The sequence below is a fragment of the Salvelinus fontinalis genome, chromosome 29, assembly GCF_029448725.1.
Source record: "Salvelinus fontinalis isolate EN_2023a chromosome 29, ASM2944872v1, whole genome shotgun sequence".
Taxonomy (NCBI): domain Eukaryota; kingdom Metazoa; phylum Chordata; class Actinopteri; order Salmoniformes; family Salmonidae; genus Salvelinus; species Salvelinus fontinalis.
This window is the reverse complement of record NC_074693.1, coordinates 23,784,322-23,808,372: the sequence shown is the minus strand read 5'-3', so window position 1 is coordinate 23,808,372 and position 24,051 is coordinate 23,784,322. Positions and strand designations below refer to the sequence as shown.

Genomic DNA, 24,051 nt, shown 5'->3' with positions numbered 1-24,051 from the left:
ACACTGAACCGGATGTCAGTGATGAAAAAGGAAGTGGTCAATGTAAAGTGTAAAAGATGGCGGCACATGTCAAGGCGAATGTTTATTGAATAATATCTACTGTAATTGGTTTCTCTTTTGAGTCGCTACAGTGGAGGATCAAGTATAGTCTGAACTTTAATCATATATGACCACATACGGAACGAGATGGCAGTGTTGGGTGAATTAAGTCAATGTGCGAGCTGAGTGGTTCTGTAATCAACCATTATCTCAAATGGGGTAAGAAAATACTGATCTCCGTTGATGCCAAATGTGTTGTGTAAATCCTAATGTTTATGAAAATACCTTTTTGATTAGCATGTTCCTAAAGCTGCTCTACTCCTACGTGCTCTTATTTTAATCCCCATCTTCTCCCTCTACAGTCCGTTGTATGAGCCAGGCGGCGCACCAACCCGAGCCCACTGTAGATAAAGCCATGAACCTGGAGCAAATGGCTTTAGCAGTGAAGGACAGGGGGCTGGAGAACAACTTGGCCCTCAAAAATTCTACCATAGGTGTGGCTACCTCTGTGCCCGTTCATACTTGGACAGATGTACACTTTTATAACCCCTCTTGCCTTTTTCCCCTCTTCTCTAAATCTGTCATCCCTTGCTTCTACCCCCATTTCCTTCAGGTTGGTGTTCTCGCGCTCCCAGCACCACATAACAGGTGTTTGTCAACAGTGATCCAGTCCCTGTGCTGTCATGTTCCACCAAAGAGTGGGCCCTGAAGCGTGAGCTTGTTCACCCGTTGTGTGGCAGCGAGGTGTCATCAGGCTGGCATCATTAGGATGGTGTACAGACACATCCCCTGGCAGTACCGCTCTGATGCTGTAAGTACAGGCGGATGTTTGAGACAGTACATAGAGGCAGTATCAAATGGTTTAGGGATTTTGACCAAAGGACTGTCAAGTCATCCATATGTGACAACAGGCTTCATGTTGTTTGGGGTTGTGTTTAGGGAGATATGTTAATCACTTTTTTCATTTCTTTTTCTTCCCAGGTTGTCGTTTCGGACAGCGATGAAAGAGGGAGTTACTCTGAACCACGACAATTCATCGGGACCTAACTTTAGGGGCCAAAAGTTTCCATTATACTAGTATTATGTAAATATCAACATCACTAAAGGCTCTTAGCCAAACCAACAAAATATCATTTTCCCCCCGTTTGTTGTACACAGAAAAGTCACACAAAAAAAGGCAGACAAATGAACATGACATTGGTTACTCTGAAACATTTATTCACTCATACAGTATAGCTGTAAACAAATGTGCTGAAAACAGTGGGGGAGATAATACTTATCCAGAACAATGACAGATACAGGTCATTGATCAATTTGATTGCATAACAGCAGAGGTTGGCTCAGGCAGTGTCAATGGGATGAAGGTTTCAATGATGAATATAAAAACACAGCCAGCTGAAGACTTTAAAAACCATTGGATCGATAAAGAAATCAGCATGAAGAGCGGAAGAACCATTCAGTTTAACTGAGGAAAGTTCCGAAACTTACCATAATGCCAAAACTACCTCAAACCTCTCAAAACCCTACTGTAACCTGACCAACATCATGCTAACATGCACTCTGGTCATAATCAGCTAAGTCAGAGGGCATACACAGAGGAACGCATTCAATGCAAGTAGCTACATAATAACACAATCCCATTCAAGCAAGGAACAAGACAAACCTTTTAATCAATATGAAAAACAGCCACCAGCTCAGAGAAATAGCAATATACCGTAGATATTATAAATACTTTAAATCAGGGTCTGTGTATTCGGGTAATAACTTGGTTATTTGGGTCCCACGTCCAAGGCACTCTTACAGCAAGGCTATTTGTGGAACGACAGCGAAATATTAAAAAAAATTAAAACATCTCCAATAATTTAAAGGGATTTAACACCCAAGATTTAAAAAGAGGGTACGAGTTTTCTAATGATCCTCAAATCTGTTGTCTTAGATTAAGGCCTATATTCAATCAGTTCAAGCGTTAACCGGCGATAGCAGGCAACCGCTTAGCGGATGTTTTGGTGGTGTCGCAGGTGAGTGGAACTGTCAAGTCAGTGAGCAGCTGCTCGATCATTGTAACAAAGCCACATCCGCCGCACTCACGTTAGAAGTTCAGAATGAGAAAGTGAAGGCTATATAGAAATAATTAAAAAATCTAATTGAAAAATCATCAAACAAAATAATGAGGATTTCTATCAGCATAATCAAGGTGTAGATTACATCTCACATTCCAGTGTTCGAACTTGTAAACAAGTCTGCATGGGTTTTTTCTTAATGCGACTGCATGCTGGGAGCCAGTTGTGAATTTGACAGCTCTAACGCAGTTCCACCTCCAACACCGTCAAAACATTAGCTACGCGGCTGTCTGCTGAAGCAGATCTGATTGAATTGGGCCCTAAAACTCAAGGACAGAAAGTTCATTGGCACAGAGGAACACATTGTCACAGTCTGGTGCCCTTGAATTGGTCATGAATTGGTCCAGAATAATAACACAGCTTAAAACAGTCACTCATTATTACTATTTTGAAACCTCAGTGAGAAAATTCAAGTTTTGGATCATTGAGCCAGCATGAATTAGCATGCCATTTTCATAAAGTAAAAAGATCTAGCTTGTATGTGCCTTTAAAAAAAAGAAAATCCATAAAATAAGGGCACTTAAAATACACAACCTGAACTGCCTGCCTCAAATTCAGAGAATACAAATTAATTATTGCATAGATATCATGAAACCATAGAGGTCATAGGTCATGAGAGAAGGAGGGCACACTACACATGCGGTATGATAATGTACTTCAGTGACAGTAGGTAAGTCTAACCAGAAATACTAAGCTTTGGTCGTACACATAATTATTGGTGTCGTAATACTGCAGTGACATAAAACAAAGTGAGCCATCACTACCAATGGAGTGTAAATGTGTTGGGGAACAGTTTGTGAAATATTAAAAGAACCAAAAAGGAAATATTGTGCAAAAGGAATAACGCTTAAATAATCAAATTATACAGTGTACACAAAACATTAGGAACACCTCTTTCCATGACAGGTGAATCCAGGAGAAAGTTATGATCCCTTCTTGATGTCACCATTTCAAATCAGTGTAGATGATGGGGAGGAGACAGGTTAAAGAAGGATTTTTGAGACGAGGATTGTGTTTGTGTGCCATTCAGTGGGTGAAATCAGCTAAACAAAATATTTAAGTGCATTTGAACGGTGTAAGGTGCCAGGTACCCCGGTTTGAGTGTCAAGAACTGCAACGCTGCTGGATTTTTCACACTCAACAGTTTCCTGTGTTTGAGGACATCCAGCCAACTTGACACAGCTGTGGCGAGGATTGAAGTCAACATTTGCCAGCATCCCTGTGGGAACGCTTGACAGCTTGTAGAGTCCATTCCCCAATGAATGTTTTGTATACTCCGTGTATAACGCTATGATAGTTGGGAGTCTAAAGCCTTGTTCACATTGGCAGTTTGAAGTAACAAAAAAAAAATGCATATACGATTCAAATCTGTTCTTTTTCCTGCAGTATGAACAGAAACATATTTCAAAACACCTTCGTAGGTGGGTTGAAATCAGGTACTAATCAGATTCCTGGCCATGAAACCCTTCTGAACAGTCAAATCGGATTTATTTGCCCGCTAATGGTTTTTAGACTCATTTGGCATATCTTGTTGCTTGCTAGCCACTCTGTTGACAACTTGACAAGAACATGGTAGCTAACGAGCTTGTTAATTGTTTACAAACAAATTAGTGAATGTGCTAGTTGACTGCTTTGGCTAGTCAAAAAGGACTCATTGCTACACCACCAATCAGCCTACACCACCGCGCGCACACACCCATCATTACTATGACAACTAGTGTAGCCATGTAAGCAAATGCCTGCTGTCTGAACAAACACAAATCTGATTTTGTCACTTGTAACTTGCTGTTTGGACAGTCAGTATTCCAAAACAGAATAGAAAAACACAGATTTTAGCTTTAAGGCCTGCAGTGTGAACAAGGCTTAAGTAGTATGATGTATATAAATACCTTTGGGTGATTCATGTTTATAGCTTGAAAGAAGGCAGAACATTTAATCTCTTCCTATTAGTGTCTACTCTAGGCTTCTCTTTCTCCATCCATTCTCCCCTTCTCTCTCCCCCTCTACCGCCCTTCCATCATCTTGGTATCTCCTTCCCTGGACCCAGGTTTACTTGGCCCCGCCCCTTCACATTTTCTGGGATCTGATAGGCTGCTTGGCTCAGGTGAAACATCCACATGGGCCCTCTGATGCATGAGGCCCTTCCGTCCATGACTCTGCCTCCGCTGCCCTGGAGACCGCCGGTGACTGTTGGCAATCTACATCGCCGAATAATAAAAAGGTAAGAAAGGGTAGGAAAAATGGTTGCTTTCTTTTCTCTTACACCTCTTACCTGTTCATTCCTTAGGTCCTCATTGTCCAGTTCGTTGATGGACTGCATGAGAGAGAAGAGGTTCATCCTGCCACTGCGACTGGGGCTCTGAGAGGACGCCTAGAGAAGGGAGTATATTAAAGATGGATAAACAGGTTGGTTTTGACATTGGTTCAATGTAATATAAAATGTTAGAAGGTTTTGTCATGTCACTTGAGAGGTTGCCCACCTTGTCACTGTCGTGTACAGTGATGATGGGATTGGCTGCGGCCGGTTCCGTGGGTGGGGCGGCCGGTTCCGTGGGTGGGGCGGCCGGTTCCGTGGGTGGGGCGGCCGGTTCCGTGGGTGGGGCGGCCGGTTCCGTGGGTGGGGCGGCCGGTTCCGTGGGTGGGGCGGCCGGTTCCGTGGGTGGGGCGGCCGGTTCCGTGGGTGGGGCGGCCGGTTCCGTGGGTGGGGCGGCCGGTTCCGTGGGTGGTGCGGCCGGTTCCGTGGGTGGGGCGGCCGGTTCCGTGGGTGGGGCGGCCGGTTCCGTGGGTGGGGCGGCCGGTTCCGTGGGTGAGGCGGCCGGTTCCGTGGGTGAAGCGTCTGCGTCAGTCTCAACCTTGGGGGCAGGCTCTTCAAATACCTAGTCAAAACAGAGATTGAGAAAGAAGTCTTTTGATTGCACCTCAAAGGATTCACAAAAACCAAATAATCCGGATCTTGATAATATCATCCTAACTAGGGCTGTTACGGTGACTGTCACGAGTAATGACCTTAATGATGTCACCATTGCCCTTGAGTCTAAGCAATGTTGTGCTGCTATTTTCATTGACTTGGCCAAAGCTTTTGATATGGTAGACCAGTGGTTCCTAAACTTTTTATAGTCCCGTACCCCTTCAAACATTCAACCTCCAGTTGCGCTCTAGCACCAGGGTCAGCGCACTCAAATGTTATTTTGCCATCATTGTAAGCCTGCCCCATACACACACCACAATACATTTATTAAACATTAGAATGAGTGCGAGTTTGTCACAACCCGGCTCGTGGGAAGTGACAAAGAGCTCTTATAGGACCAGGGCAATAATAATAATTTTGCTCTTTATTTAGCCATCTTACATATAAAACCTTATTTTTTCATAAAAAAATCTGAGTAACTCACAACAGGTTAATGAGAAGGGTGTGCTTGAAAGGATGCACAACTCTGCAATGTTGGGTTGTATTGGAGAGAGTCTCAGTCTTAAATCATTTTCCACACGCAGTCTGTGCCTGTATTTAGTTTTCATGCTAGTGAGGGCCGAGAAGCCAATCTCACATAAGTACGTGGTTGCAAAGAGCATCAGTGTCTTAATGGCACGATGAAACTGAGCGCAGCCCAATCCAGAAGCCTGGCAGTGGCTTCTGATTACATTTTCACAGAACTGCTTGCTGCAATTTCGATAAGGCTCTCTTGTTCAGATATCGGGAAGTGGACTGAGGCAGGGCATGAAAGAGATAACGAATCCAGTTTGTGTTCTCCATTTCGGGAAAGTACCTGCGTAATTGCGGATCCAGCTCACTCAGGTGCGTCGCTATATCACATTTGACATTGTCTGTAAGCTCGAGTTCATTTGCACACAGAAAAAAAAAAAAAATCATACAATGATGGAAAGACCTGTGTGTTGTCTGTCTTTGTTAATGCAGACAAAAAAAGAGCTCCAACTTCTTAAATCATAGCCTCAATTTTGTCCCGCACATTGAATATAGTTGCGGAGAGTCCCTGTAATCCTAGAATCAGATAATTCAGGCGAGAGAAAAAAAAACCCCAGATAGGCCAGTCGTGTGAGAAACTCGTCATCATGCAAGCAGTCAGACAAGTGAAAATGGTCAGTAAACAAAACTAAGCGCATCTCTCAATTAAAAAGAAAACATCAATACTTTGCCACTTGATAACCAGCACACTTCTGTATGTTGTAAAAGCGTTACATGGTCGCTGCCCATATCATTGCATAATGCAGAAAATACATGGGTCCAGAGGCCTTGCTTATTAACAAAGTTAACCATTTTCACTGTAGTGTCCAAAACGTCTTTCAAGCTGTCAGGCATCCCCTTGGCCGCAAGAGCCTCTCGGTGGATGCTGCAGTGTACCCAAGTGGCATCGGGAGCAACTGCTTGCACGCTCGTTACCACTCCACTATGTCTCCCCGTCATGGCTTTTGCGCCATCAGTACAGATACCAATACATCTTGACCACCAAAGTCCATTTGATTTCACAAAGCTGTACAGTACTTTAAAAATATCCTCTCATATTGTCCTGGTTTCCAGTGGTTTGCAGAAAAGGATGTTTTCCTTAATTGACCCCCCCATAAATGTACCCAGCATATACCAGGAGCTGTGCCAGGCCCGCCACATCTGTTGACTCATCCAGCTGTAACGCATATAATTCACTGGGTTGTATGCAAAGCAGTAATTGTTTCAAAACATCTCATGCTAGGTCACTGATGTGTTGTGAAACAGTGTTTGATGAAGTCATTGTCTGTATAGTTTTTTGGGACTTTTCCCCCAGCCATATCCACAGCAACAGGAAGAATTAAGTCCTCCACAATAGTATGGGGCTTGCCTGTCCTAGCCACTCAGTAGCTCACCATATAAGACGCTTCCAGACCCTTATTAAAATGGTATCTGTTGCTTTTATACAGGTCTTACTACTCGAAAGTCATCTTTCTTCTCGCTCAAAAAACTCCCGTGGCTTATTTTACAAATTGTCATGTTTCGTTTCTAAATGTCTGTGCAAGAGTGAATGTTTCCCGCAAGAGTGTAACAGTTAATGTGATTGGATGTTAATTATTTGACTCGGCTACCTGTATTTGACATTGTGTTAATTCGCTGAACACTAGATGGTTTAATTTTATTTTTGGCAATGGAACGAGGCTACTCAGGCGAAAAAACATGAAATGCACTGTTTGAAAATGTGATAAAAAAATAAATATATATTTTTAATTTGGCGTACCCCCGACACCATTCCCCAGTTTGGGAATACCTGCAGTAGACCATTCCATTCTTGTGGGCCGGCTAAGGAGTATTTGTGTCTTGGATGGGTCTTTGGCTTGGTTTGCCAACTACCTCTCTCAAAGAGAGCAGTGTATAAAGTCAGAATATCTTCTGTCTCAGCCACTGCCTGTCACCAAGGGTGTACCACAAGGCTCAATCCTAGGCACCACGCTCTTCTCAATTTACATCAACATCATAGCTCAGGCAGTAGGAAGCTCTCTTATCCATTTATATGCAGACGATACAGTCTTATACTCAGCTGGCCCCTTCCGTATTTTGTGTTAAACACTCTACAGCAAAGCTTTCTTAGTGTCCCACAAGCTTTCTCTGCCCTTAACCTTGTGCTGAACACCTCCAAAACAAAGGTCATGTGGTTTGGTAAGAAGAATGCCCCTCTCCCCACAGGTGTGATTACTACCTCTGAGGGTTTAAAACATGAGGTAGTCACATCATACAAGTACTTGGGAGTATGGCTAGATGGTGCACTGTCCTTCTCTCAGCACATATCAAAGCTGCAGGCTAAATTAATATCTAGACTTGGTTTCCTCTATCGTAATCACTCTTTCACCCCAGCTGCCAAACTAACCCTGATTCATATGACCAGCCTACCCATGCTAGATTACGGAGAAGTAATTTATAGATCGGCAGGTAAAGGTGCTCTCGAGCGGCTAGATGTTCTTTACCATTCGAACATTAGATTTGCCACCAATGCTCCTTATAGGACACATCCCTGCACTCTATACTCATCTGGAAACTGGTCATCTCTGTATACCCGTCGCAAGACCCACTGGTTGATGCTCATTTATAAAACCCTCTTAGGCGCGCCCCCCTTTCAGTGGCAGGGACTGGGAGACTAGTCAGGATTGAGGGAAAGATGAACGGAGCAAAGTACAGAGATCCTTGATGAAAACCTGCTCCAGAGCGCTCAGACTGGGGTCGAAGGTTCACCTTCCAACAGGAAACTAAGCACACAGCCAAGACAATGCAAGAGTGGCTTCGGGACAAGTCTCTGAATGTCCTTGCGTTGCCCAGCCAGAGCCCGGACTTGAACCCGATCAAACATCTCTGGGAGAGACCTGAAAATAGCTGTGCAGCGACAATCCCCATCCAACCTGCCAGAGCTTGAGAGGATCTGCAGAGAAGAAACTCCCCAAATACAGGTGTGCTAAGCTTGTAGCGTCATACCCAAGAAGACTAAGTTGTAAATCACTGCCAAATGTGCTTCAAAGTACTGAGTACAGGGTCGGAATACTTATGTAAAATGTAATTTCAGTTATTTTATACATTTGCTAAAAATCTGGCTTTCTGCTTTGTCATTATGGGGTATTGTGTGTAGATTGATGAGAAAAAAACGATTTAATCCATTTTAGAATAAGGCTGTAATGTTACAAAATGTGGAAAAGGTCCAGGGATCTGAGTACTTTCCGAACGCACTACATGTTATAGCCCTAATATGTAAAGACAATATTAAATATAGAATAGTCCGATGGGTGAGACTATTATTACTTGTGAAAGAGACTAATTAACAGCGTGTGCAGTCTAGGCTAGAAACTGAGCTTTCACATGATAGCTTTTTACTCTAAACACAGAACAGCCGCTTCATGTCATCACTCCCTCGGCAATCGTATGAGAAAAATGTATTTTATTCAGCCATGTTCACTTATAGTCTTCTTAATATAAAATCATAAAATAATGTCACGGGAATTATAAGCATTTCTTTTCTGCTAAACGAACAGCCTTGGCTGCCATTGTCATGGCGCATAGCCAGATAACATACAGTAGACCAACTCAGAATATGAAATTCTGTTCTTAAATACATTTCTTCATATCATGTTTCTTAAGACCTGCCTAAAATAATGGATTTACTGTGACGGTGTATATTAAATGGATTTATTAGACTTTAAAAAATGTAGTTCTAAAGGCACACATCAGCGGTTTGTATACTTTGGAGATGCTTAACGTGTTTATGTTAGAGGTAATTACCATGAGACCGGCAATCATTTGCATGACAGTTACTAGCTGACCATATGTAATGTTCACCACAGCACTAATCCTAACCATAAACATTCTGTAACTTTTACCTCTTTATCTGCCTCATCAACTTCATCCGGACTCTCCATCTCTTCTTCATCCTCCTCTTCGTCACTCTCCTCCTCCTCTTCGTCCTCATCATTGCTGCGTGAAGCAGCAGACCTCTTTCTCTTCTCTCGCGACATCCGCCTCCAGAGAGCACTGTGGCGCTGCTGACTGGAATGGAGGGTACAGTGAACATACAGGTGATTGACAATATCATAACCGCCATCGATAAGAGACAATACTGTGCAGCCGTATTCATCAACCTGGCCAAGGCTTTCGACTCTGTCAATCACCACACTCTTATTGGCAGACTCAACAGCCTTGGTTTCTCAACTGATTGCCTCGCCTGGTTCACCAACTACTTCTCTGATAGAGTTCAGTATGTCAAATCGGAGGGCCTGTTGTCCGGACCTCTGGCTGTCTCTATGGGGGTGCCACAGGGTTCAATTCTCAGGCCGACTCTCTTCTCTGTATACATCAATGATGTCGCTCTTGCTGCTGGTGATTCTCTGATCCACCTCTATGCAGAGGACACCATTCTGTATACTTACGGCCCTTCTTTGGACACTTAACTAACCTCCAGAAGAGCTTCAATGCCATACAACTCTCCTTCCGTGGTCTCCAATTGCTCTTAAATGCAAGTAAAACTAAATGCATGCTCTTCAACCGATCACTGCCCGCCCATCCAGCATCACTACCCTGGACGGTTCTAACTTAGAATATGTGGACAACTACAAATACCTAGGTGTCTGGTTAGACTGTAAACTCATTCCAGACTCACATTAAGCATCTCCAAACCAAAATTAAATCTAGAATCGGCTTCCTATTTCGCAACAAAGCATCCTTCACTCATGCTGCCAAACATACCCTCGTAAAACTGACCATCCTACCGATCCTCGACTTCGGCAATATCATTTATAAAATAGCTTCCAACACTCTACTCAACAAATTGGATGCAGTCTATCACAGTGCCATCTGTTTAGTCACCAAAGCCCCATATCCTACCCACCACTGCGACCTGTACGCTCTCGTTGGCTGGCCCTCGCTTCATATTCGTCGCCAAACCCACTGGCTCCAGGTCATCTACAAGTCTTTGCTAGGTAAAGCCCCGCCTTATCTCAGCTCATTGGTCACCATAGCAGCACCCACCCGTAGCACGTGCTCCAGCAGGTATATTTCACTGGTCACCCCCAAAGCCAATTCCTCTTTCGGCTGCCTTTCCTTCCAGTTCTCTGCTGCCAATGACTGGAATGAACTGCAAAAATCACTGAAGCTGGAGACTCATATCTCACTCACTAGTTTTAAGCACCAGCTGTCAGAGCAGCTCACAGATCACTGCACCTGTACATAGCCCTGTACATAGCCCACAGCCCATCCAACTACCTCCTCCCCATACTGTATTTATTTATTTATCCTTCTCCTTTGCACTCCAGTATCTCTACTTGCACATTCATCTTTTGCACATCTACCATTCCATTGTTTAATTGCTATATTGTAATTACTTCGCCACCATGGCCTATTTATTGCCTTACCTCCCTTATTTTACCTCATTTACACACTGTATATAGACTTTCTTATTTTTTCTACTGTTTGTTTGATTATTCCATGTGTAACTCTGTGTTGTTGTATGTGTCAATCTGCTGTGCTTTATCTTGGCCAGGTTGCAGTTGTAAATGAGAACTTGTTCTCAACTATCCTACCTGGTTAAATAAAAGGTTAAATAAAAAATAATAATGTCACACACACACACACACACACACACACACACACAAACCAAACACGATAAATGAATATGCTGACCTGGCGTTAAGGATGCCGCTGTAGGTGTGCAGTTGCTTCATGAAGCCGACGTTGGGCTGGACAATGGGCCTGCGGTCCCTGACGTAGGACAGAGCCACCTCCAGGGGCCAGCGCTGCTGCTTCATGGCGTACGCCACCACCGTGGACCCAGAGCGAGACACGCCCATCTTACAGTGCACCAGCACCGCCTTGCCACTCTGCCTGTATGAGGGGAAAGAGAGGGGTTGTGTCATCATTGTGCGACTGTCGCTGGTTTATCCAGGGGGGCACAAAGTTACAAAACATTCAAACAGTAAAAAAATATTTCTAGAAAAAACAAATCTGTGTCAAAGCCATATCGTTAGAGTACAATGCAGGGAGAACGTATAGGAGAGAGAGGGGAGGAGGGTGGAACTACCTGGCTGTGTTGATGAAGGTGTATGTGTCTTTCCAGTGTGACAGCAGGTCTGTAGCCTCCACGTCGTACACCCTGATGTTCATGTAGCTGAAGGACTCTGGGAAGAAGTTATCGATCTCCCGCGTAATGTTCAGGATGTAGCCCACACTGAAACATCGGCAGAAACTTAGTTACCCAGCAACCACACACTTTGGCTTGCTCGTTTGCACGCACCTTATACAAGTCAATAACAAGAGCACACGCACACCAACACAGTAAATGAAAGGTTTACTTGTTTTTCTGTAGCTCCTCAAAGTTGGCAGCATTCCACTCAGACCCCTAAAAGAGAGAGACAGAGCCTTATTCACTGAAGACGAGAGGACACTAGAGGGCCAGAGCTTTATATTCAACAGCTGTAAACACAAGGCTCTGAAAAGGGAAGTTCAAGTCACGCGTCATACTCTTGGTTGCAGCACACTTCCCCTGTGGCTCAGTTGATAGAGCATTGCGCATACAATGCCAGGGTTGTAGGTTTGATTCTCACGGGGGGACCAATACCAAAATGTATGAACTATGCACTCACTACTGGAAGTCACTCTGGATAATAGCGTCTGCTAAATGACTCAAATGTAAACATTTAAAAATGTACTTCCTGTCATGATCAGCTCTGAGGAGATTTCCTTACAACTTAACTGGTCCAGTGTCATATATTCTTTACAACCTCATAATTAAGGTTAGGGGCTACTGCTGAGTGGCATCTGATTCAAGAGCTGTGGTTAGGGGCTACTGCTGAGTGGCATCTGATTCCAGAGCTGTGGTTAGGGGCTACTGCTGAGTGGTATAAGCCAAGACGTCAAATGTGACAGTCAGATGGGACTCACCAGGTACAAATAGTCAAATATTTTGGAGGGCTTGTCCATCTGCGCCATGGTGACCATCATTTCATTGTCGATGTATTCCTTGTAGTTCTTCATATCCATGCCTATCCTGGTCTCCAGGGCACTGCGGACCTGGGGAAGGAGACAGGAAGAGGATGGCCAACTGATCAACAGCACAACACCATGTTTGCTCCCTCTGGGAATTCAATCCATCCATGAGGTTATAAGGGGCTGTTGAGCTCTGGTTGTGACTTGGCTGGTTTAATTGGCTTGTGTTACAAGTGAGGTGTCATAGATCCGGACACAAGACTCTTAAAGTCATTAATTTAGGTCACAGACTGTAGACAGACTGCCTCTATATTACCAGACAATTGATTTACTTCTACTTGTATTTCAGACAGCTATGTCAGCCATTGTTTGTCCGTGACAAGTATTGGTCTTCTTGCATACTTTGGGGCTTGTTCCAATATATAACATCCCATCGTCTTGTCCTTCTCTGTGGTACCTGTTTGGAGGTGATGTTCTCCAGGTCCTCTGTTCTCATGATGTCTCGGAGTTCCTCTTTGATCTGCCTCTCCACAGACACCCTCTCCGTCGAGCTGTGCAGAGACAAGAGTATCACTACCCGGTTCCCCTTACACAGTTCACCAACACACAAACATAGAATAAAACTTTGTCCATCCAGGATGGACATTTTTCTTTGGCATCACTTTCCATTAAAATAATCACATACACTCTCACATCATACACATTAAAACCAGTCAGTCAATCATGTTGTACACTAACAGAGGACATTAATACATTCACTCACAACCGACCGCTGTCCCAACTACACTGGATAGATAAGTACATATACCGATACAATTTACTTTGCATTTAGTCGTCCAACAGCACAAGGTACGAATTAATGTTTGAACATGTTCTTCTTGGCCATTCTGAAGTGCCGGACAGAGTGAAGCCTCTCAAACTGAGGGTGGGAGGGGTCGCCAACGACTGCCGGTGCCTTCTTTTTGGTTGCCTTGTGGAAGAGAACGCTCAAATGTGCTTGTGATCGACCATATACTTTGCTGGCTGTGTTTACTATTCTGGTCAATTTGCTTTTGCTCATCACTCTCAGATTACCAGGCGGTCATATTGAACGTGAGGATGCACCAAGCTGCTGTACACCCTCTCCAGAACATCCTGGCTGACCCCAAACCCCTTTAATTTCCTGATTAAGAACAGGCGTTACCTTGTTTTTTTTAAATCCAGAGTTCTACCAGAGCCATGTCATCCTCATACTTGAAAAGGCTCACATTGCTTCCTTGGATCTTCAGCTCATTAGTGTAGATAGAGAACAGTGAAAGGACACACCTGGGGCACCCGTGTTCAGGGTCAGTTCAACAGAGGGGGCTCCATTCATGAGGACCCTCTGTAGGCGGTCAGTTAAAAAGTTCTTCATCCAACCTGTGAGGCCTCCGTTGATTACTGGACCTGAATGTCGTTTCAGCAGTGTGTATTTGCATTGTATTAAAAGCTGAACTAAAATCAATAAATAAAATGTGATTTTGCATGTTGAAGCTTACTAGCCACCATGTTCACCAATGTTAGGGTAGTATCCTCAGTCCCCCTCTGTGCCTAATAGCAAACTAACAGGTTCAGTTGATCTGCTATGGAAAGGTTAAGGTGCTTACTAACAACCCTTTCCACGCATTTGTCCAAAAGTGGTGTGAAGGCCACAGGTCGAAAGTGATTTGGCCCCTGACTTCTTAGGCAGGTCGACACCTTCCAGGATTTTGCCACTCTACAGGTTCTCATCAGGAGTTGAAACAGTCGTGTGAGCACTCCCTTGAGCCAGTCGGCGCAGACCTACAGTACTTTTCCCCATAGTCCGTCTGGGCCCGGTGCTTTGTGTGGCTTAATATTTAACAAGCATGAGGCCACCTCGTTCTCTTATCTGGACAGGAGAGGATTTGGGGATACTCGCACCTATTTGTTTACATTCGTCTCTAACAAAACCAGTGTAGGTCGTTTACAAAGGATGAACAGTCTGCCATATTATTCTCCATTTTCTTCCCATCATTGCATTAAGCCCTTCCCATGCTTGTCTTGCATGTACAGAACCTCTGCTCCACTTTATCCTAGGTCCAGGCACATAGACCAGAATATTGGTAATTTGTCCAAACTCGTGTGGTAGATAGAATGTTCCCGATGGGTGCCTGGTACACACTTGTCCAATCACATTACACATCGTGGCCCAAGTATTATCTACAAAGATACATTGATTTGTGACGTTTTGTCTCGATCTGCTCTAAAGACAGTGTATCCATCAATGTTCACATTTAACTAGGCAAGTCAGTTAAAAACAAATTGTTATTTACAATGACGGCCTGCACCGGCGAAACCCGGACGACGCTGGGCCTGTTGTGCGCCGCCCTATGGGACTCCCAATCACGACCGGTCGTGATACAGCCTGGTCCTGCTTGAGCCACGTTTCTGTAAATCAGATTAAATTACTTCCCCTACAGTCATCTTCAAATGTAGCCCTTGCCGCTAACGCATCCAGTTTGTTATTTAATGACCGCACATTTCACAGGGCTCAAGAGGTGGTATCAGTAACAGGTGTTGGCTTCCCCACCTCCGTACTCTGTTCCTGTTACCACCTCTTGAGCCTCGCTTCTTCTTAGTTTCCCTTTTTGACTTTGTGTAGAACAATCATCGGGCAAGGTAATGCTGTTTGGGTGTGAGCTTTCTCGGGAGCGGGTGACGGCTTCCCCGCCTCCATACTCTGTTCCACCTCTTGAGCCTCGCCTCTTAGTTCCCCTTTTTGACTTTGTAGAACAACCATCAGGCAAGGCAATGCTGTTTAGGAGTGTGAACTTTATCTCGGAAAGAGAGCATAGACTCATGAGAGTAGGTGATGGTGGTTGATTTACTCACTGAATCTCTACAACCTCCGGTAGTGATTGTAACGTTTTCCGCATTTTACTGCAATTAGAATTAAGGTCGTCACACATGCCACAAACAATATACACTGTTAAACTTGCGACACACTTTGATGTCGATAAAACGAAACAAAATGTAATGATATAACTATAAAAACAAACAATATAAAAAACAAACAATTCACGCAGGTGAGCTCAGGGTCAGGCAGCATTGCCGCGCCCCCTAGGGTGTCAAAAATAAATAGAGACACGTGCACACACCTCTGTCCGGCGCTGTCCCTCCTAATTGACTCCAGGCCTGTCATGGCTCCCCACTCGTTTAGACAGAGGCGATTAGACTCCACATGCCCATAGTAGTGTTGGGCCCAGTCCAGCCCACAGCCTGGAATCACTGCACCCTTCACCGCCCGCTCACAGCAGCCATGCAGCGCCTGCAACACTGACCTGGGGACAGCGACAGACACATTAGGTGCAGGGGTGGGCAATTCCAGTCCTTGAGGGCCTGATTGGTGTCACAGTTTTGCCCCAGTTAACACACCTGACTCCAATAATCACCTAATCATGATCTTCAGTTTAGAATGCAATTTGATTAATCAGCTGTGTTGGCTAGGGATGGAGAAAAAGTACCCAATTGTCATACTTGAGTAAAAGTAAAGATATCTTAATAGAAAATTACTCAAGTAAAAGTCACCCAGTAAAATACTACTTGAGTAAAAGTCTAAAAGTATTTGGTTTTAGGTATACTTAAGTATCAAATGTAAATGTAATTGCTAAAATGTACTTAAGTATCAAAAGTAGGCCTCCTGAATGGCACAGCGGTCTAAGGCACTGCATCGCCGCGCTAGAGGCGTCACTACAGATCCGGATTCGATCCCGGCCTGTGTCGCAGGCGGCCGCAACCAGGAGACCCATGAGGCGGTACAAAATTGGCCCAGCATTGTCCGGGTTAGGCCACTCTAGTGACTCCTGTGACGGGCCGGACGCATGCACGCTGACACAGGACGCCAGTTTGTACGGTGTTTCCTCCAATGATGGGACAAGACTAACTACCAATTGGATATCACGAAATTGGGGAGAAAAATTGGCATCAGACGGCACCATTTTCTTAGATAATTATTTTTTTTTAACCGATAGCTAGGGGCACACTCCAACACTCAGACTAAATTTACAAACGAAACATGTGTTTAGTGAGTCTGCCAGATCAGAGGCTGTAGGATTGACCAGGGATGTTTTCTTGGTTAAGTGTGTGAATTAGACAACTTTTCTGTCCTGCTAACCATTCAAAATGTAATAAGTACTTTTGAGTATCATGGAAAATGTATGGAGTAAAAAGTTCATAATTTTCTTTAGGAATGTATTTAGGTAAAAGTAGTCAAAAATCTAAAAGTACAGATACCCCAAAAAACTACTTAAGTTGTACTTTCAAGTATTTTTACTTAAGTACTTTACACCACTGAAAAAGTGTGACACCAATAAGGCCCTCGACAACTGGAGTTGCCCACCCCTGCAGGATCTAGACAAGGGAAGTGGCAAGGCCATGACAGATGAAAGCGTAGAGGTTCTAGGTCATTCTATTACAGTACTGAAAAGGAATATTGTGTGTGTGTGTTTACTTTATGGAAACAGAATAAAAGTCTGTATAGAAACAGGCTTGAATAAAACCTACCACTCAGTCTGTATGGAAACAGGCTTGAATAAAACCTAACACTCAGTCTGTATGGAACAAGGCTTGAATAAAACCTACCACTCAGTCTGTATGGAACCAGGCTTGAATAAAACCTACCACTCAGTCTGTATGGAAACAGGCTTGAATAAAACCTAACACTCAGTCTGTATGGAACAAGGCTTGAATAAAACCTCCCACTCAGTCTGTATGGAACCAGGCTTGAATAAAACCTCCCACTCAGTCTGTATGGAACCAGGCTTGAATAAAACCTCCCACTCAGTCTGTATGGAAACAGGCTTGAATAAAACCTTCCACATGGTCTGTATGGAAACAGGCTTGAATAAAACCTACCACATGGTCTGTATGGAAACAGGCTTGAATAAAACCTACCACATGGTCTGTATGGAAACAGGCTTGAAGATTCTTGTCTCTTCTGCTGACGTGACACTGAACCCACTGAGGAGGGAGATTGAGAGAGAACGTGTGCAAGACAGATGGTGTGAGAATGAGAACACTGTTAACTGTGTGAGCCTGCTGATGGCAGAAAACCAGTCTGTGGGTGTGAGATCAAAGACCGTCTGTATCAAACAGACACACAGCATGTGAGCCCTATTACTTGACTTGGCCGAATATACCATTTAACGGGGTATTTCAAAATACAGCCAGTATAATTTGAATACCGTTAAAAAAAAATAATAATAATAATATAAAAGTTGAGTACAACTATAAGAAGTCTAAGATGTGTCAAAAAATCATATCCAGTTCAGGGCTCCAGCTGTATATTTGGTTTGCTAACTTGCTAGCTAAGTGTCTAGATGTCAAGATCAAGCTTCTTGGTTACAGCAGAGACATTAAATTCCCTCTTGGATAAAGATCCCTGTTGCCTAAATTGTGTTGTGAGACAAATATTTGTGTCATTATTATAATTGACTAATTAGCGCCCCTTGTACGCACTTATGGTAATACCGTATACCCCAGTATAGTACAGAAACGGTATGAAAATCTGGATAGAGCCCAACCCTACATATTATCTATACATTACAACTACACAGAACAGGCAGGGCTACAAAATCAAAACTCTAATGCTGTTTCTGGGGTTTTATTTAGCTCCAGATCTGAACATGTCCTCAAAAGCTCTTTCATACTCCTAGTTAAGATCGGAGGTGGAGTAATCTGATCCTAGATCTGTGGTAAAAGGAAACTTCTTGCTTGAGCCGACACTCCTGCACACTCAGGTCAATGAGCAACACAATCCTGTCCACATCCCAGAACAGCCAAAAGCACTATATAAACTTTACAGTCAACACATTGCTAGCAAACCTTTATAAAGTACTTACAGTGCATTCGGAAATTATTCAAAGCCAATGACTTTTACAACATTTTGTTACGTTACAGCCTTATTCTAAAATGGATTAAATAAACATTTTCCTCAATCTACACACAATACCCCATAATGACAAAGCGAAAACAGGTTTAGACATTTTTGCAAATTTATTACAAATTTAAAACTTAAAAACCTAATTTACATAAGTATTCAGACCCTTTGCTATAAGACTCAAAATTGAGCTCAGGTGCATCCTGTTTCCATTGATCATCCTTGAGTGCTCAGGACTGGGGCGAAGGGTCACCTTCCAAGAGGGCAACGACCCTAAGCACACAGCCAAGACAACGCAGGAGTGGCTTCGGGACAAGTCTCTGAATGTCCTTGAGTGGCCCAGCCAGAGCCTGTGGCCGATTGAACATCTCTGGAGACCTGAAAATAACTGTGCAGCGACACTCCCCATCCAACCTGACAGAGCTTGAGAGGATCTGCAGAGAAGAATGAGAGAAACTCTCCAAATACAGGTGTGCCAAGCTTGTAGCGTCATACCCAAGAAGACTCTAGGTTGTAAATCACTGCCAAAGGTGCTTCAACAAAGTACTGAGGAAAGGATCTGAAATCTTATGCAAATGTGATATTTCCTTCTTTTTTTTGCAAACATTTCTAAAACCTATTTTTGCTTTGTCATTATGGGGTATTGTGTGTAGATGGATGAGAATTTTATTTAATCAATTTTAGAACAAGGCTGTAACGTAACAAAATGTGGAAAAAGTCAAAGGGTCTGAATACTTTCCGAATGCACTGTATGTGATGAATGCAGATGTTAAAAGTGTTGACATAAGGGGCGACATAGTGACAGAAACAGATGTAATTCAGGTACATAAACAGAGAGAGATTACTCATTAGTATTATTATGTCTGGCCAGCCTCCAAGATGCCAGGCCAACCGTGGAACAGGCTCAGCTAGCTATTTCCTAGTTTCCTCATTTGACTCCTGCACTCAGGAAATCCATCAATTTTTCTCTCTGTTTCTAACGGCAGTGGGTTTTCTCCCACTTCTTACCCATCTCCGTCCAGGTACACTTGTGTGGCACTCCATATGGGCACAACCATACCGATAGTACACTGATCACTGAAAGACACAGAGACAGACTGTTTTCATCCCTCGGTTTTGGCAACATTTACTAGATTTATTTTTAACATTTACATTTACATTTAAGTCATTTAGCAGACGCTTTTATCCAGAGCAACTTACAAATTGGTGCATTCACCTTATTTAACACAAGTCGTTCTCTAGTCTAGACCCATCTGATGTATCCATGGAAACATGTTAATGGTTACAGCATGGAACACACCTGTCTGTGTCGGGGAAGTCCATGCCCAGGAGAATGCTCTCCTGTTTGTTACCGAGGGTGGAGACCACGATCAGATACCTCACTCTGACTGGACTCACTGACTCCAACCTCACTGCCTGCAAGGACAGGGGGAGGTAGGAGGGAGAGGGGGAGGTAGGAGAAGAGAGGGAGGGGGAGGTAGGAGAAGAGAGGGAGGGGGAGGTGAGAGGGAGAGAGGGAGGTAGGAAGGAGAGGGAAGAACAGTGGGATAAGCGAACGGTTAAGCATAATAAGGGGTGAGAGAGGGGTAAAGGGCATTTATGAATGTGTAGGTGGATGTTACTAGTGGATGAGTGCCTGTCTGTGTGTACCATCACGCCAACTCCTTGTTATGCCAAACATGTTTGGGCTTGACAACAAGCAATGGAGTTGGCAAGAGCACGAACAGATCTGGTACCAGATCTAGGATGTTACATGTTGGTGGTGTATAGGGTGAGATACAATCCTTGCTATAATGTAAGGTGCTTTGAGACCTAGTGAAAAGCATTACATGAATGTGACCCATTAGTAGATGCTTTTAACATGACATTACTCAGTGCATCTCGCCTGTTATTGTCATGCAATTGTAACAGAAGTGGTTTGGTGAAGCACGTAACAGTGATGAGTAACCCTGGCTGATGAGAGACCTGAAGACTTGCATTATCTAAGCACTAACACAGTGTTGTGGTATGCAGACTACAGATGACCCAAGTTTAAACCATCACACAATGCCAGTTCTATCTATTGTATGCTTATTCTATACATTCTACCGGTGGTCATGTGACAGCTGATGGGTCTCACCAGTTTGATAGTGTCCTCTGGTCTTAGTAATGACACCATGGCATGCAGATGTCTATGCTGTGTGTCTGAAGCTCCGCCCCCCAGCTTCAAGGGTGAAGGAGAGTGATTGGGTGATGTCTCTTCATGAGGCTCCTCACTCTCTCCTTCCAAGAGAAGGACGGCCCCCTTGACCAGAGCAAAGCTCTCCCTGTTATGGGGGATTTAATTATTATTCCTGTATTATGAATGACTGTGAAACTGTATATTATGTTATTGTGCAGGAATGGTTGTAAAAATATATTTATATATTAAAAACATTCTCTGCAAGTTCAAATGTTCACAACATACATATCACAACTGTAGTTATTTTATCCAAACTATAGAAACATTTAATTCACAACCAAAAGGCCAACAACAACAAAAAGTAAACCTTTTCTGAAGTCTGCCTCTTCTTGGAATGCTTTCATCCTTCAAGAAATTATTTGAAAGATGATTAATTCACTAACCCTTTAGCCAGTGTCAGTCCGTTTGGGCTATCATGCAAACTCCCTGTCAATCATTGCCATGCCAAACTTCACTTGACAATGACCACAATGAAGTTGGCAAGAACACAAACAGATCTGGGACCAGGCTATAAACTCTTCACTGTGAAAATCTACAATCTGATAAATATGTCATCTTTTGTTACATGATGAAGTCCGCTGATTACAGAGTGACAAACCTCTTTAATTATAGAGTCATTCCATTGATTACAGCAGAAATCTAAAGTGGCGTGTCCTGAAAGAATGAGCAGGATCACTTGTAAAATGTGCAGCTACAAAGATAAGAGGCAGAGGAAACAACTACGGAAGTTAAAAAACCGAGGGACACAGAGAAAGGAGGGAGACGGGGATAAGAAACAGAGGAATAGAAAAGACAACAGAAAGGGGGGGAAAAATAGTAAGAACAGAATGCATGAGGGAGTGGGGTTTAGCAGTGTGAGTGAGTGAAACTTGAGACAGTAACATTACCTGTTATGCAACTGACATGTCTAGACAGACACGAAAAAAAAGAGTAGAGGGGTGCTGGAGACGAGGAGGACAGGAGAGGACAGGAGAGGAGCATTGTGGGTTACAAAGGAGGAGTGAAGGAGAAGAAAAAAAAAGGAACTAACAGTAGTAGAGATTTAAGACTCGATGACAGTGGAATGCAGGGGTGGGGGGGGGGGGGGGTTATGGCAAAGTTATGTCAGCCAGCCTGAGGAAGCTGGCAACAGAAAAGTGAAACTGTTGCCTGATGTATTGGCACACTCGTAACATACCAAAGAGGCCTTAGAATTAACAACATTTAAATGAGCCTGTTAAAGTTGCTCTAAAATGTTTAAAGAGAAGTGAAAGAGAAATACAGAAAGAGTGAGGGGAGAAATGATAAGGACATAAGGAGGATGAATGAGTGTTACCATTTGGAACACTGTCTGTGTGGTGGAATCAAGGGTTAGGCAGCAGGAGTAGATTTGACTACTGTAGTCACCCACAAATACAGATACACTGTGACATAATGTACCTTGACCTTAAATCACACCCGATTCAATTAGTCAACTATCACCAAGCCCTTGACTAATTGAATCAGGTGTGCCAGTTCAGGGCTACAACACATATGTAAAATGTTGGGTGGTCCACGAGGAGAGGGTTGGGAAGAACTGATCTATGGCATGTTGTGCCCTCTAGTTATCTGCTTTGTTGCTGCATGGACGATGTTTTGCGGTGGGGGTGCTGACATTTGTCTGGGGGGGTGCAGAGGAAATATTTTGTTGAGGCGTGGGGCACGGGGGTACGAAATAGCTCTCCGCTCTGCTGACGAGGAGTTTTCTCCGCTCATACAGGAGTAATAAAGGCCTAGAGCACTAATTTTGTGGAACAATATATTAAACTATTTTAAATAACAAAACACATTTTTTTATTTATTGTGATTTATCAGGGGGTGCTGAAGCACCCTCAGTATCCCTACTTCCAGAGGCTATGCTATCTTCTCTACCAGGGACCATCAAAGACCCTTGACATCCACAGGGTACAATGCCGTGATGACATCGAGAATATAATAAATACATCAAGCAGGACACTTGACAGCTTCAGGCAATGATTGTTGTTCATTAAATCAAAGAAAATTTATTCTGGATGAATAGGCAATAGCAGGTGTAGCCAGTGCATCAAATCGCACAGTGTTATGATGTGAAGGCAATGTCATGGAAAATAAAAAATCTAGTATTTCTACATTGAGATGTGCGCGGGAAAGGGGACTCACCGGAGCAGTGGAGATGGACGGGGGCCGGTGCAGGGTCAGCAGAGCCATAGCAATGCACGGCTTGGTCCGCTGGTTCTTCACAAGCGCCTTGCGAGACGCGGGCAGGGGGGTTCCTCAAATATGTGGGAGGGTGGGCGTGGTGGCGAGGATGTAATCACAAATCTGGAACGTAGTTGGAGCGGATTATCAAATACCCGTTTCTAAAGATACAGTATGCTCTGCAGACAACCTAGATAGTGGAGGAGACGCAAATGGACATTTGAAACGTAACGTTATAGTTAGGCATCACATGGAAGATAGCCATTGTAGTGACATGCCAAACATTCCTTCACAATGTCCACGTATGGTTATGAAATAATCGTGTGTTATACTGCGCTCGAGTGCACATCACATGCAAAGATCCCCCCAAAACATTATATATATATATAGTAGTTACAATTAAACAATAGTTAGCTAACTAGTCGTGTCTGAAAAATACCAACATTTGAGAAGCTAGAACATGGAGTTGATGTCATATGGAAAACATCAATTATGTTTGAGTTGACAGTGCTGTTGATCGACTACAAATCAACAAGCTGTGCCAGCTAACAAGCTAGTCAGGACGTAATTTACAGTCGATAGGCAACTGATCCACATGCTAGCTAGCTAAAAACAAGCGTGAAAGTGATAGAGAACGATCGAGCAAGAGTTCCTCTATTCCTTGCTTCGGACAAAATGCCTACTTATTTTGTATTTGGACGCTTCTCTCTCACACGCAGTCAGCTTCGATAGACAGCTATTTTTAATAATTCGCTTTGGCAAAAGTTGCTCCACTCTGATATCCAAAGTCAAGGAGAGTTTACTATTTAATGGAACCAGGAAGAAAACATATAGGCACGGAAAAGTAAACATACCCTTACAAGGAGGGGCATGGAGGAATGGTTCTCTTAAAGGGGAAAGGACACGATTTATATTATAAAGAATATCCTAATCGCTCTCAAAATGATGTTATTTTACTTTTGTAAATTATCTGCATCAATCCAGTTATTCTGTTTTTTTATTTCTAGTGTAGGCTACTTTCCAGAACCATATTAATTGATGTATATTTGATGTATGCCTTTAGCAAACTATATTGATACATTTATTTGGGGCGGCCTAGTGGTTGGGCCAGTAACCGAAA

General features: G+C 43.4%; 1 protein-coding gene and 1 pseudogene across 2 annotated transcripts; one reads left to right on the top strand and one right to left on the bottom strand.

The window, feature by feature from the left end:
- Positions 1–186: 186 nt before the first annotated feature.
- Positions 187–3,014, top strand: LOC129827272 (39S ribosomal protein L18, mitochondrial-like; annotated as a pseudogene).
- Positions 1,237–23,803, bottom strand: LOC129827652 (protein phosphatase Slingshot homolog 3-like). 2 transcript variants are annotated; one of them, XM_055888685.1, is made up of 17 exons: positions 23,615–23,803; positions 22,893–23,054; positions 21,043–21,080; positions 20,634–20,820; positions 19,815–19,930; positions 19,523–19,591; positions 17,530–17,595; positions 15,735–15,917; positions 13,055–13,148; positions 12,553–12,681; positions 11,964–12,010; positions 11,693–11,839; positions 11,296–11,496; positions 9,501–9,666; positions 4,640–5,035; positions 4,432–4,530; positions 1,237–4,357 (listed from the first exon to the last, which is right to left on the bottom strand). In XM_055888685.1, the coding sequence occupies exons 2-17, from the start codon at positions 22,938–22,940 to the stop codon at positions 4,163–4,165; spliced, it is 2,181 nt and encodes a 726-aa protein (XP_055744660.1). In that variant the 5' UTR covers positions 22,941–23,054; positions 23,615–23,803; the 3' UTR covers positions 1,237–4,162. The 2 variants fall into 2 exon arrangements, with proteins under 2 accessions (XP_055744660.1, XP_055744661.1); XM_055888686.1 differs by having other exon boundaries at positions 22,893–23,803.
- Between the last annotated feature and the right edge of the window lie 248 nt (positions 23,804–24,051).

Excerpts from the sequence above, each read along its gene's own strand:
- LOC129827652 (XM_055888686.1), bottom strand. The coding sequence starts at position 22,940 with ATGGCTCTGCTGACCCTGCACCGGCCCCCGTCCATCTCCACTGCTCCG. Across the intron at positions 19,931-20,633 it reads CAGAGGACACTATCAAACTG|GCAGTGAGGTTGGAGTCAGT; the intron begins GTGAGACCCATC and ends CTGTCCTTGCAG. Across the intron at positions 15,918-17,529 it reads GTTTCCATACAGACCATGTG|GTCAGTGTTGCAGGCGCTGC; the intron begins GTAGGTTTTATT and ends CGCTGTCCCCAG.